General features: G+C 36.0%; 1 protein-coding gene across 1 annotated transcript; it reads left to right on the top strand.

Moving 5' to 3' along the window:
* Window positions 1-2,601: 2,601 nt before the first annotated feature.
* On the top strand, window positions 2,602-13,459 carry LOC21410556 (periodic tryptophan protein 1 homolog). The gene is made up of 16 exons (XM_024175396.1): window positions 2,602-2,821; window positions 2,923-3,116; window positions 3,527-3,606; window positions 3,721-3,819; window positions 3,906-4,029; window positions 10,842-10,900; window positions 11,020-11,091; window positions 11,225-11,295; window positions 11,405-11,501; window positions 12,110-12,184; window positions 12,286-12,384; window positions 12,602-12,745; window positions 12,836-12,865; window positions 12,954-13,016; window positions 13,097-13,174; window positions 13,259-13,459. Exons 1-16 carry the CDS (start codon window positions 2,703-2,705, stop codon window positions 13,331-13,333), a joined length of 1,479 nt encoding a protein of 492 aa, XP_024031164.1. The 5' UTR covers window positions 2,602-2,702; the 3' UTR covers window positions 13,334-13,459.
* The last annotated feature ends 593 nt before the right edge of the window (window positions 13,460-14,052 follow it).

The raw sequence follows: 14,052 nt of genomic DNA, 5'->3' as shown, positions 1-14,052 counted from the left end.
ATATATATATATTATATATAGGTGTGTGTATATTTAATTACGGATTTTTCCATAACTAAGCTGCATATTTCGTGTGCTCAAGTCCTATAAGTACCCGCTCCTACTAAAATAGAAGCATCCGTATGACCTGTCTTGCTACGAAATGTCTAATAAGCAGGTTTAAGAACACCCGCGAGTAATGAGAAAAACGGCTTAACGGTACATCACGATAGTAGATCACAAGATGAAATAGTTACGAGAATATAAGGTTTTAGGTGCGACTTTAAACAAGTTATTACAGTCTTAACAGTCTAATGTCAATTTCTATATGTTTGGTAAAATTACATGTTTTGCAAGTGATTAAAGAATCTTACTTGAGGTTCAAAAGCCTTCCACGGCAGTCTAACCATAAGGAAATTTCAATCAGTGCGGTACTGGAAATTCAGTAGAGAAGAATTTCAAGTACAATATGTGTAAAGTCAGAGGAAAAAATCCAAGAGTTAATATTGATCAATTAAGTATTCAAATCAAAGATTTCCTTGTCAAACTCACCACCATTATTTTTGAATGAATAATTTTGGTATTATGATTTAATTTACATATTTCTATGCTCAATATTAAATTCGATACTTTATAAGTACCATTGCGGCTTTAATTAAATTATTATTCAAGTTCTGAAAACCTTCCACCTCAGTCTAAGATGAAAGGGACTCACCTTACAAAAGGAAAAAAAAAAGTACATGAATTTGTCTCTAGCATAAAAGAATAAAAAATCTTACAAAGTTGATGATATGTGCTTTAAAACTAATCCAACAAGTAGCTACATTGAGAGAAATCAATTATCCAAAACAAAAAACCATATGGTTTGTATCTTCACAATACAACAATATAGCTTCATTAGAGTCATGCTCACACCTTAGTAACTCTCCCCGTTTCATTACCCTGTAAGTGGTATACAAATTAAGATTAAAAGAAAAATAATAATAATAAAAGATAGTATAGTTGTCACTACCATATTTAACTTCTAAATTAGGCTTACTAAAATCTCATTTCTTTTCTAATTCTCTGTTTAGTTGGGTTTTGTTTATTTTATTGATAACGAAGATGATAACATGCTAGTGGAATTGTATAATCTATTGGTTATACTGTTTGCTGCCAAGGAGTATGAACTGGGTAAGAAGGATTCAAATTGATTCTTGTTGTAATTTACTTTGAATCTCTGTAAGTGCTTATTGTTTTGGTATAGTTGGTAACAACAGATCAACCCATGCAACAACACATGTTCGTAGAATTATATTAGAACAATAGATGGAACTCATGTTGCAACACATGTTTCAACTGAACATCAAATTATGTACCGTGGAAGAAAGGTACTCCACGTTATCATGACTGTGGACCCATCCAATGATGTTGTGGAATTTAATGAAGTTGTAATTATCAGTGTAACACTAGTTTTATATTTGAAAAATTATTAGTTTCTATTACTTTTGATTTTAATGATATTGAATTAGTATATTAGTTTGTGTTTGTACTCTTAAAATTTATCACAAGGCCTATTAGATAAAATGATGCTCCCGTGGTCCGATCTCAGTACGACAATATGATTCTAACGATGGCTAGTCTATCTATCTAATATTGATATCGGGCTCGACATGTCGATCTGATCCTGACACTGGGCCCAACAAGTTGGTCATATCCCGACATTAGGCCGGAAATGTCGGTCCGGTCTCGACATTGATTTCATCTTGTTGTTCGGTTCCGAAATTAAACTCAAGTGAGATTTTTGCTTTTGTTTAAAGAATAATATAAAAATTATTTTTACCAAACATGTTTTTTTTTTTAAATAATAGAAAACGAATGGTAGTTACCAAACATATTTTTTATTTTAAAAAATAAAAAACAAAAACAAGAAAAAATATTTTAAAAAAAGTTCAAGCATTGTACCAATACATACACTGACTACACTAGTAAAAAAATCATTCAAGATGTTTCAAAGAGTCTTAGGATGTTTGTTTCTTATATTCGTCTCTGATTCTGAATCATGATTCATGGTTCTCTACAGTATTTTTCTCTCATAAAAAACACAAGTAAAACGAGAATGGTTCTAAATCATGATTCTGAATACATAAACCAAACGTTCACTTCATCTTTCCAAAAGTCATTATATTTCTTTATCCACAAGGTGTTGATTTGAACCTGACCCTTTGAATAATGTTTCACTAAAAGAGCACAAGGTTTTTAACTAAGTGAATTCAAATATACAATATGTTTTATGATAATGACTATAAAACACAAGAAATATAGCACTTCGCTAAAATATATATATATATAATATGGGATCGAAATTTGTTTTCTTGGTCAAAACTTTTTTAGATGTGACTTTTAGGACTCGTTCATTTTATCAACAGTAAAAAAATTTTAAAAAATATTATATTTAATTTTTTTATAATAATAAAAATTTTAAAAAAACATCACATCTTAACTCAAATCTACAAAGTAAACGAGCCAGGTTCTCTCTTTGCCGGCTCTGAATTTTAGGGTGTTAGCATAATTCATCAGATTAAAAATCCATTAATTAAAAATCCATTAATTAAAAATATAAACAAAAACAAAAGAGGGAAACCTAAGACTATCTGAATTAATGTACTCTTGCCGGCTCTGCTCTGCTCCCGCCTCTTTCGTTTCCCCCGCCGCCGTCACTCTCTCTCTCCTCCGTTAGCAAAATGATATCTGCCATTTCTTGGGTTCCCAAAGGAGCTTCCCAGCCAGTCCCTTCTGTCGCCGACTTGCCTTCCAAAGAAGAAATCGAAGAGATTGTTCAGAGCGGCGCCTTCGATACAATGTAAATGGCTTTTGCCCTAGTTTATCTGCGTTTATTTTCGGTGAAGCTTTGACCTAATTTGTTCATTTTTTAATTTCGTTTTGAGTTTTGTAATCGTGTAGTGGAAATAGCTATGAGGAAATGGATGGTGGTAATAATCAACATGATAGTAACGATGAAGAGAAAGATGATGATGATGATGATGATGGTGATCATAAGTCTGGTAAAGATGTTAACTTGTCGAACGACAAATATGAAGACATAACTGATGGATTGAAGGAGCTCGACATGGATAATTATGATGATGAAGATGACGGTATCTTTATCTGTTTGATTTCTGTTGTTTTCTTTAGGAAATTTTTTTTTTTAAAATGCCTCTTTGTAAACGCATAATTTAAGTAAATGTCTGTAGTTTTGGTTTAAAGAAATATGTTTTTGCTAAAAATTTAAGAATCAATAATTTCTGTGATTGAAAAAATTGATAAATTAGATTTAACTTGGTAACCAATAACTAATTAATCAATGATTTATCAAAAAATAATCAACTATTTACGAAAGAATATTTAAAAAAAAACTGAACTTTTTTTTTTTAATTTAACATTTTTAAAGAAGGCATTGCTCCTTCTTATAAGTATATACAATGCATTTATCTCCGTTTAGCTTTGGCCAAAGAAATTTCTAGTCAATTTAAGCTAAGCATTTATGTTCTTATTATGGCCGGTTTAGGGATTGAGCTGTTTAGCAAAGGGAATGGCGATCGTTACTACCCAAGTAATGACATGGATCCGTATTTCAAGGATAAGGATGTAAGTTGTGACCTCTTTATCATTAGGTTTGCTTTTGTTTGTGTTTTTCATATTTTCTCTTGTGAAGGAATATTATTGTTTATTTTTGTTCATACTTCTTTTTTTCCTCTGAAGGATGATGAGGATTCTGAAGATCTTGAGGACTTGACCATTAAGCCAACAGATTCTGTCATAGTTTGTGCGCGCAACGGTGACGATGGCAATCATCTCGAGGCATGTAGTAACTAAACTCCAAGCTGGTTGCTTCTTCCTTTTTCCTTCTACGGCATTTGATGAATGGTTTTGTTGTGCTCTAACAGGTTTGGATATGTGAAGAAGCTGTTGATGGCGAATTGAACACTTATGTCCACCACGAAACCATGATTTTTGAATTTCCATTGTGCATGGCATGGCTGGATTGTCCGCTTAAAGGCGGCGAACGAGGTACGTCTTACATGAATTAGCTTCGGATTTGGATGTCATCCTTGTCCATAAAAGATTATTTGACCTTTTTTGTTGGTTATGATTTCCACTGATTTTTCTCTTTAAGGTTTTTCTAGGGAATAGTTATTTCATTTATCTTGATGGTAGTAGCTGTATTGATAGGAAAGTAAGGTGTCGTTTTTGGGATAAAATCATTTTGGTACCCTGTGTTATAGGAAAACATGCTCTTGATACCCTGTGTTTTTTGATAATATTAAAATCGTACCTTCACATTTACAAAAACGTTTTTATGTTACCCTGAGGTCATTTTTTGGGACATAAAATTTCATTATTACCCTTCTACTTAATTTGCACATAATTAATTTTTACAAAACATATTAGAAATTATAAAAACAGAGAGAACTAATAAATCCTGTATCTTTTATTAATGAAGACTTTCGTCTTTAAATAGACTACAATAGGGATAATAATCCCAAAAATAAGGAACTGATATGCTAATCCTAATCCTAAATAAACAAATCTATTCTATGAGAAAATAAGATTGACGTTATCCAAAGTTTGACTAAACCTAATAGGATTTGAATTTCGTCCACACTCCCCCTCAAGCTTGGCTGTAGATGTTGATGAGGCCAAGCTTGCCTACAAGTATTTCAAGGGTTTGTTCGGATAGCCCTTTTGTGAGTAGATCAGCTAGTTGATGAGATGTAGGCACGTATTCAATTCTGATAACGTTTCCATCAAGTTTTTCTTTAATAAAGTGTCGATCTTCTTCCACATGTTTGGTCTTATCATGATGAACAGGATTATGAGCTATACTGATAGTTGACTTATTATCACAGTATAGCCGCATAGGTTCGTCAAAGTCAATTTTCAACTCTTTCATCACTCTTCTTATCCAAACGAGTTCACAAACTCCATGAGCCATAGCTCTATACTCAGCTTCTGCACTGCTTCTAGCCCACTGACTATTTTTTGCTGCGCCAAGTCACCAGATTCTCCCACAATAAGGTACAATATCCAAATGTTGATTTTCGATCATCAATGGATCCAACCCAATCTGTATCAGTGAATGCTTTCACTTTTCGATCATCAGTCTTTGCAAAAAATAAGCCTTTTCCAAGTGTTTGTTTCAAGTATCTCAAGATTCTATATACTGCATCAAGATGTCCTTGACATGGTGCATGCATATATTGACTTACTAAACTCACTGCAAAGGCAATATCTGGTCTCGTATGTGAGAGGTAGATGAGCTTTCCAACAAGACGTTGATAATTTCCCTTGTCGACTGGTCCTCCTTCAAGCATTTTTGCTTTATTACCGAGTTCAATCGGCGTTTTACTAGGCTTGCATCCCAACATGCCAGTTTCTTCCAAAAGATCTAAGGTGTACTTCCTTTGAGAGACAGAAATACCCTTTTTACTCCTTGCAAATTCCATCCCTAGGAAATATCTCAGGGCTCCAAGGTCTTTAACTTCGAATTCCTTTGCCATTATTTTCTTGATTCTCTCCACTTCACTATTATTGTCAGTGATAATGATATCATCAACATATACTATAAGAATAGTAATTTTCTCTTTTTCAGAGTGTTTAACAAATAGCGTATGATCGGCTTGTCCCTGAATGTAGCCAAACTTCCTGATCACCTTCGAGAACCTGTCAAACCAAGCACGTGGAGACTGTTTTAAACCATAGAGAGACTTGTTAAGTTTACAGACAGTTTGTCTCTCTAATTCCTCTTCAAACCCCGGAGGTTGACACATTTAAATCTCCTCTTCAAGCTCACCATTTAGGAATGCGTTTTTAATATCAAGTTGATGTAGGGGCCAATCAGAATTAGCTGCCACTGAGAGAAGAATTCGGACAATATTGAGTTTGGCAACAGGAGCAAAGGTTTCAGTGTAGTCGATTCCATAGGCTTGTCCCTGAATGTAGCCAAACTTCCTGATCACATTCGAGAACCTGTCAAACCAAGCACATGGAGACTGTTTTAAACCATAGAGAGACTTGTTGAGTTTACAGACAGTTTGTCTCTCTAATTCCTCTTCAAACCCCGGAGGTTGACACATTTAAATCTCCTCTTCAAGCTCACCATTTAGGAATGCGTTTTTAATATCAAGTTGATGTAGGGGCCAATCAGAATTAGCTGCCACTGAGAGAAGAATTCGGACAGTATTGAGTTTGGCAAACAGGAGCAAAGGTTTCATTGTAGTCGATTCCATAGGTTTGAGTAAAACCTTTGGCCACTACTCGCGCCTTGTGTCTCTCAACTGAACCGTCCTCCTTATACTTAACTATGAATACCCATTTGCACCCTACTGTGCTTTTCCCTTGGGGCAATTCTACCAAGTTCCATGTATTATTCTGTTAAAGGGCACGCATTTCTTCAAGAACAGCATCTTTCCACATCCAATGCCTCTTTTATAGACCTGGGAATCATTATACTAGACAATCTAGAGGTAAAACCACGGAATGAAGGAGATAGATTTGAATAGGAGATGAATTTGGAAATAGGATGCTGAGTACAAGATCTAACACCCTTTCTAACTGCTATTGGCTTGTCTAGATTAAGAATGGAAGTAGATGTACCTGACTCATTTTGTAGGTGAGAATCTACCATCGGTTTGTCTTCTTGACTGTGAGTAGGATTCATGATTTCTTTATTTCCTCGAGAGTTTTTTCTTCTAGAGGAGACCTGTAACTCTTGTTGTTTAGGCTCGGGCAGTGTTGCTTCTCCCCCTGTTTCCAATATTGGTTCATGATCAGGTCGATTTGGCGCATTTGGAGGGCTGATCTGAATTGACTCAGGTGTGGAAACAGTTGTGGTATCTAAATTATCATTAAGTAACGGTAGGTTAAGAGTATCCCAGGAACAACAAGCTTCATCCTGTTTCTCCCCCTGAAGTGAAGTTGGAGAGAAGTAAGGTGTATCTTCAAAGAAGGTGACATCACAGGAAACATATATTTTTCTGGTTTGTGGACAGTGACAATGATAACCTTTCTGAATTGGAGAGTAGCCAAGAAAGACAGTTTAAGAGCTTGGGGATCAAGTTTACTTCTATTGTGCTCATGAATATGGACAAATGTTGTACAGCCGAAGGTTTTTAATGGAAGAGCATTGGACTTAGAAACTTGCTGATAGTTTTTGGAGAGAATAGACAAAGGAGTTTCAAAGTTGATCGAACGACTTGGTAAACGGTTTATGAGATAGGTAGCAGTTAGGATAGCTTCCCCCCATAAGTATTTTGGAACATTCATTGTAAACATGAGAGCACGAGCTACTTCTAACAGATGACGATTTTTCCTTTCGGATATTTCATTTTGTTGTGGAGTATCAACACATGAACTTTGATTTATAATCCCATTGTCCAACAAATAATCTCCTAGAATGGAATTGAAGTATTCTTTTCCATTGTCGGTTCTAAGTGTTCGGATATTGGTTTGAAACTGGGTTTGAATCATCTTGTGAAAGTATTTGAATATTTGACTGGTTTCGGATTTGTCACGAAGAAGATAAACCCATGTAACACGTGTGTGATCATCAATAAATGTAAGGAACCATTTTTTACCGTGAGATGTAGTGATTCATGAAGGTCCCCATATGTCACTATGGATCAAAGAGAACGGTATGGACGGTGTGTATGGTTTCGGAGAAAGTGGAATGCGAGTGTGTTTGGCTAGTTGACAAATTTCACAATCAAGAGAAACAAAATTTTTATTATTATTAAATAAGGATGGAAACAAACATTTAAGATATGAAAAACTGGGATGGCCAAGTCTATGATGCGATAACATTATTTTCCTAGTACTAGAAACAGACATAGAAGCAAAAGTTTGTCGACTCTTTGATTGATCACTTTCAAAGTAATAAAGACCCTCATGAATCCTAGCATTGCCAATCATCTTCCCTGATAGTAGGTCCTGAAATTGACATGACAAAGGCAAGAATTTAGCAACACAATGATTATCACGTGTAATTTTACTAACAGAGATCAGGTTGCATTTTAAGGCAGGAACATGGAAGACAGATTCAAGGATAAGGTTCTGAGATAATTTAATATTACCGATTCCAGCAACTGGAGTCACAGACCCATCAGCAATTTTAACAGTGGTGTGAGTAGAACAAGGAATATATGAGTAAAAAAGATTAGAATCACCTGTCATATGATCGGAGGCCCCTGAATCAATGATCCAAGGGTCTTTACAGTGAATGGAAGATTCTAGAGTTGAGTAAAGTTTACCAGATTGAGTCACTGAACATAACCCGATAGTGGAGCTGGAAGAGGGATTGGTTGAACTTTGAGGAGTATTGACGGATGGCTGATTGAGAAGCCTACGGAGATGTTCAATCTGTTCCTTGCTGAATGGAATAGATGCACTGGAGTTGCCTGATTTGTCTTGGTCGGATTGAGTTTGGTATGCACGTCCATCATTCTTCTTCCGAGGCTACCAATTTGCTGGTTTTCCATGAATCTCCCAACACTTTTCCCGAGTATGGCCAGGACGATTACAGTGATCACACCATGGTCGCTTGCCTTGGCACTGATCAGGATGATGCTGTCCGTGTGAGTGGGGTTTATTTAACACAAGGGTAGACCCTTCTAGTGCAGATGGAGGTACTGGTATGTCATCGGTGAGCATTACCTTCCGACGGACTTCCTCACGACGAACCTCAGCAAAGGCATCTTCTGTAGAGGGAAAAGGATCCTGTGCTACCACTCGGCCTCATACCTCGTCCAGGTTTCGATTAAGGCCAGCAAGGAAATCGAACACTCATTCTTTTTCAAGATTACGCCTTTGCTTGATACTACATTCAGCACATGTGGACTCTTCTTCAAAAAACATATTGAGTTCTTGTCAAAGATCTTGAAGATCAGAAAAATACTGAGTCACCGAATTTGAGCCCTACTTCATCTCCTTCAGCTTCGAACGGACCTCGAAAATTTGAGAAGCATTCCCGAGATCAGAGTACATTCGGCGGGCTGCATCCCACAACTCCTTGGCCGTTTTGAACCAGAGATAGCGACGGCTGATTTTCGGGTCCATCGAATTGATAAGCCAAGCGAGAACATTAGAATTCTCTGCCAGCCATGTCTTATACGACGGATCAGTTGGGCTGGGAGTAGGAAGTTCTCCAGTAAGATAGCCCAATTTGCCGCGGCTACAAATAACAATTTTTACGGATTGCGCCCACTGTAGATAATTTTTTCCATCTAATTTGTGGGCTGTAATATGGAGAGAGAAGGTATCACTCCCGGAGAGAGAAGGTATCGCTCCCGGAAAGAGAAGCGATTGGAATAGAGTTTCTTTCAGCCGTGAATTGACTGGACGTTGTTGATCCGGTATTATCACCGGAGGATATGGCTGTATCGTGTTCAGCCATGAGAGGAAAAAAATTAGCCCTTAGGCTCTGATACCATATAAAAACATAGCGAACTAATAAATCATGTATCTTTTATTAATGAAGACTTTCGTCTTTAAATAGACTACAATAGGGATAATAATCCCAAAAATAAGGAACTGATATGCTAATCCTAATCCTAAATAAACAAATCTATTCTATCAGAAAATAAGATTGACGTTATCCAAAGTTTGACTAAACCTAATAGGATTTGAATTTCGTCCACAAAAATATGTGAAACAAAACTACAAATATTAAACCTCATATCCAAAAATAAAGAAATAAAGAAATAAACTTTATAAATTAAAAAAAAAAAAAAAAGTCACGTCTCTCTGCAACAAATCTTCCAACAAGATGCATCTCTCTGCAACAATAAAAAACACCTCTCTGCAACAAATCTTCCAATTTATCCTACCATTAACCATTTTCATGACAAATCTTCAACAAATCTTCCATTCCGAATTCCAATCTCAGACAATGAGACAAATCTTCCAATCTCAAACAATGAGACAAATCTTCCATTTTCATCTCTCTGTAACAATTCTTCTGAGCTTCCATTTTCATCGCTTCCAACAGCAGCGAACACGAACATGTTTTGGCACCAACAACCCCGCCGCTATAGGGGGAGACGGGTGTGGTGGGGGGCTGGGGTGGGTTGTAGGGGGCGCGGCGATGGGTCAAGGGAAAGGGGTGGGGTGATGAGGACAGGGGTTGAGTTGCGGTTGATCCGAAAATCAGATTTGATGTGGGAGGGGTGATGTTACGGATGGGTTTGAGGGAGGGTAGGTCTGAGTATTAGATCTGGCGTTGAATGGGAGATTGGGGTAAATCCGAGTTATCTAGGAATTCAAATTCCAAGTTTGAATACGAGATTTTCCAGCATTTGTGAGTTGAGAATTTACAGCATTTGAGTTTGATTCCAGTTTGAATATGAAATTTGAACAAAAAAGATGTATTGATGTTAAGGCTCAAGTTTTTCTTAAAGTTCTTAATAATGTATTTTTAAATATTTTTAATACGTTTTGTGAAAATTAATTATGGACAAATTAAGTAGAAGGGTAAAAATGACATTTTATGTCCTAAAAATGACTTCAAGGTTCCAAAAAAAGTTTTTGTAAATGTGAAGATACCATTTTAATATTATCAAAAACACAGGGTACTAATAGCATGTTTCCCTGTAACACAGAGTACCAAAATGATTTTATCCCTTATTAATATTTAATACTCATGTTAAATGGAGTTTTGTGGAGAGCCATGATACTTGGTTAACCATAACTTTTTTTCCCAGTTAAGTTAATCAGTGATTACTCATTCACGTCACAATCTTTTGTAGAGTGGGTATTTCTTTTACCAGAACTACATTTGTTGTTCTTGTTGCGGTTACTTTGTTTACAAGCTTTCCTTATATTGGCAGGGAATTTCATAGCTGTTGGATCTATGGAACCTTCCGTTGAAATATGGGACCTTGACATTGTACGTTCATCATAATTGCTGTTGCCGTTAAAAATAAAATAATAAAAAAAATTCAGGCTGCTTAGGTTATTGGGTGAGATCTTATTGCATTTTCTTAGTAACGTTTTCTGTTTCTTCAGATTGATGAGGTGCAACCATGTATGGTGCTAGGTGGCATCGCTGAGAAAAAGAAGAAGAAAAAGGGGAAAAAGGTTTTCCACGAAAATTCCTTTCTAGTTTTTCTCAGTGCATGAAATTGTACATCTCTTGTTGACCTGTATGCATGTCAAGCCTCTAGTGATGAACGAACTTCTTTTCCTAATCATGATATTTTCTTGGTAATAGACGTCAATCAAGTACAAAGAAGACAGCCACACTGATTCTGTACTAGGTCTTGCTTGGAACAAATACTACAGGTTTGCTCTTGCTGCTTTTCCTGTGTTATGGTAGTGGATTTACTGCTCTTCCCCGTTATATATCCCTAAAATACGTCTGTATCTTGCTATTTGTTTGTATAAAACACAGGAATGTACTTGCGAGTGCTAGTGCTGACAAACAAGTAAAGATTTGGGATGTGGCTACTGGAAAATGTACTATTACCATGGAGCATCATACAGACAAGGTAAGAATGAGACTTCATTGGGATAATGTATCTATCACGAGATTATTTTCATGGGGTTGCATGTGAATAATGTAAGTAATATTTTCGAGTTTTATTTTGGTGGATTGGTATGTTGTTGACTCAATAATGCTGTGTATCCTTTTTGTTAAAACCTGATGTACAAATGTTTCAAGGTGCCATGGTATCAGAGGTTATTTAGTAGCCCTAATACATATGTGCGCTTCCAGATTTTTCTTGGTGGGCAAATCTAGAAAACAAAGACAGGTGGATAAAAGTTTGTGTGCGTAAATTTATTTTGACTCTCTCTTGGGAAGGGTTAAAGGTTCATTACGTTTTAAAGCCAGATAAATGAAATTTCCATCTTTGCATTTTATTGAAGCTACATCTCTCCTAATGAAAGGTAATGATTTAGCTGAAACCATTCAGGTGTTTATATTTATTTCAAAGGTAGCAGTGGCCTAAACATTTTTGTAGTGTTTATAAAGCAAAAGGCCAGCTTCTTGTGCTTGTGCTAGATGCACTATTGCGTGCTCTAACATTTTAGTGCAGTGATTTGAACTTTGCCATTTGAGTTTTAGTTTAACCTCTGGTCTAACTTATTCTCACAGGTTCAGGCTGTTGCATTTAATCATGATGTACGACCAGTTCTTCTTAGCGGATCTTTTGATCATTCTGTGGTTATGGTAAATTGTTAACCACATGCTTTACTCATCTTATTGCACTTTCTTCTATAATTTATGATTTTCATTGTGCCTTCTTTATTTATACTGATAACGTATTGCAGAAAGATGGGAGGGACCCAACACATTCCGGTTACAAGTGGATTGTGAATTCTGACGTAGAAAGCTTGGCATGGGACCCACACAATGAGCACTCGTTTGTGGTGTGTGCTTTTGCTTCTTTCTTAGAACCTTTTTTTTTTTTTTTACTGCATTAATAGTTATATTTTATTTCAAGATGTTGGGATAATAAAGCTTTAATGCTTAATTGCTAATGAGACACACACACAGAGATATATTTATATATATGGTTGATTGATAGTTAAATAGTTTTAGTAGATATTAGTATAGCTGATAATCATACGTTGCTCTTAAATTTAGGTGAGTCTTGAAGATGGTACAGTGAAGGGATTTGATCTTCGGGCTGCCACATCTAATCCAGATTCCGAGTCAAAACCAAGTTTTACACTTCATGCTCATGACAAAGCTGTTTGCTCAATCTCTTACAACCCTTCAGCACCTAATGTACATATTCTTTTTTCCTTGCCTTTTTTGGGTTTCATCTTCTAGAATCATAACATCCTAATTGTAATTTGATCTTAACATTTGTTACAGCTTCTTGCAACTGGATCCACAGATAAAATGGTAATGAACTTTGGACACTCCCAATAAACCTCTATTCGGAGAGCAGACCTTAATGGCTTTATTTATGACATTTATTTGCTGTTAACAGGTAAAGCTCTGGGATTTGTCAAACAACCAACCCTCATGCATTGTGTCGAAGAATCCCAAAGCAGTAAGTGATTTGCTGAATGTATTGCTTTTTGCTTGGTTGATACCTGTTGGATTCTTACATTCTGTTTTCAATGTTACTAGGGAGGTGTATTTTCTGTTTCGTTCTCAGAGGACAGTCCTTTTCTGTTGGCAATCGGAGGGTCCAAGGGTAGACTGGAAGTGAGTATCCATTCTATTTTGTCTTATAGTTCAATTGTGTTCTGAAAGTCTTGCATAACCGATTGCTACCTTGTAAATTTTCAGATCTGGGATACATTATCTGATGCTGCAGTCTCAAGAAGATTCGGGAATCACAGCAGTCATCAGGCTCGTTCTTAATGAAATCTATTTAGAGGGGAATGCGGGTCTTATTATGTGTTGCAGAGCTTTTGTTTCTTGGGATAGAACAGTTCCTTGTAAGTAATTTATCTCAGATTGTAATATGAGTTTCAGATTTCCTCCCCATTTTGAATCCTTGATATCTTGTGTGCTTGTGTTACAGTCACAAGAATTTTCAGGTACAAGGAAATTTGCTGTTCCTGTATTATTTTATTCTATTTTATTTAAGCAAATTTGTTTGTGTTCTTCAGAAGACAGTGAATGGATTTTAGAGATTCTTATGGTAGGAATTTAACTCTTATACCAACTTTTTAATACCAACTAATGTCATATTGAATAGATAATTAAATTGCTTTATGAAAGACAAGAAAACTTCTTATTTACTATTTCTGAGCTAGTAGCGAAGCCTTTGTTTCTAAAGTTCTTCAGGTGGTCATTGGTAGCTATTTCTGCTATTGACTGTTCTTCCTAATAGCCTTGTCATGGTTGTGTTGGTCGCTTTGAACCTGTTAGGTTTAGGGCTCATTTGTTTCGTATGCTCAAATCATTGATTCTGTTACAGTGACAAAAAATTTGAATTTCAAGTTTCAGAATTGAGAATCATGGTTTGAGTATATCTTACAAACGAGCTCTTAATGAAATGGTCGACCTCATTTTGAATAAAATATCTCGTGTCCTGCACTTAATTTGTTGGTACCTTGAGTCTCGAGGGATTCTTA

Source organism: Morus notabilis, unplaced genomic scaffold (assembly GCF_000414095.1).
Source record: "Morus notabilis unplaced genomic scaffold, ASM41409v2 Scaffold78, whole genome shotgun sequence".
NCBI classification, from domain to species: Eukaryota; Viridiplantae; Streptophyta; class Magnoliopsida; order Rosales; family Moraceae; genus Morus; species Morus notabilis.
Note: the sequence above shows the minus strand (reverse complement) of the source record. Positions and strands in the feature narration are given on the sequence as shown.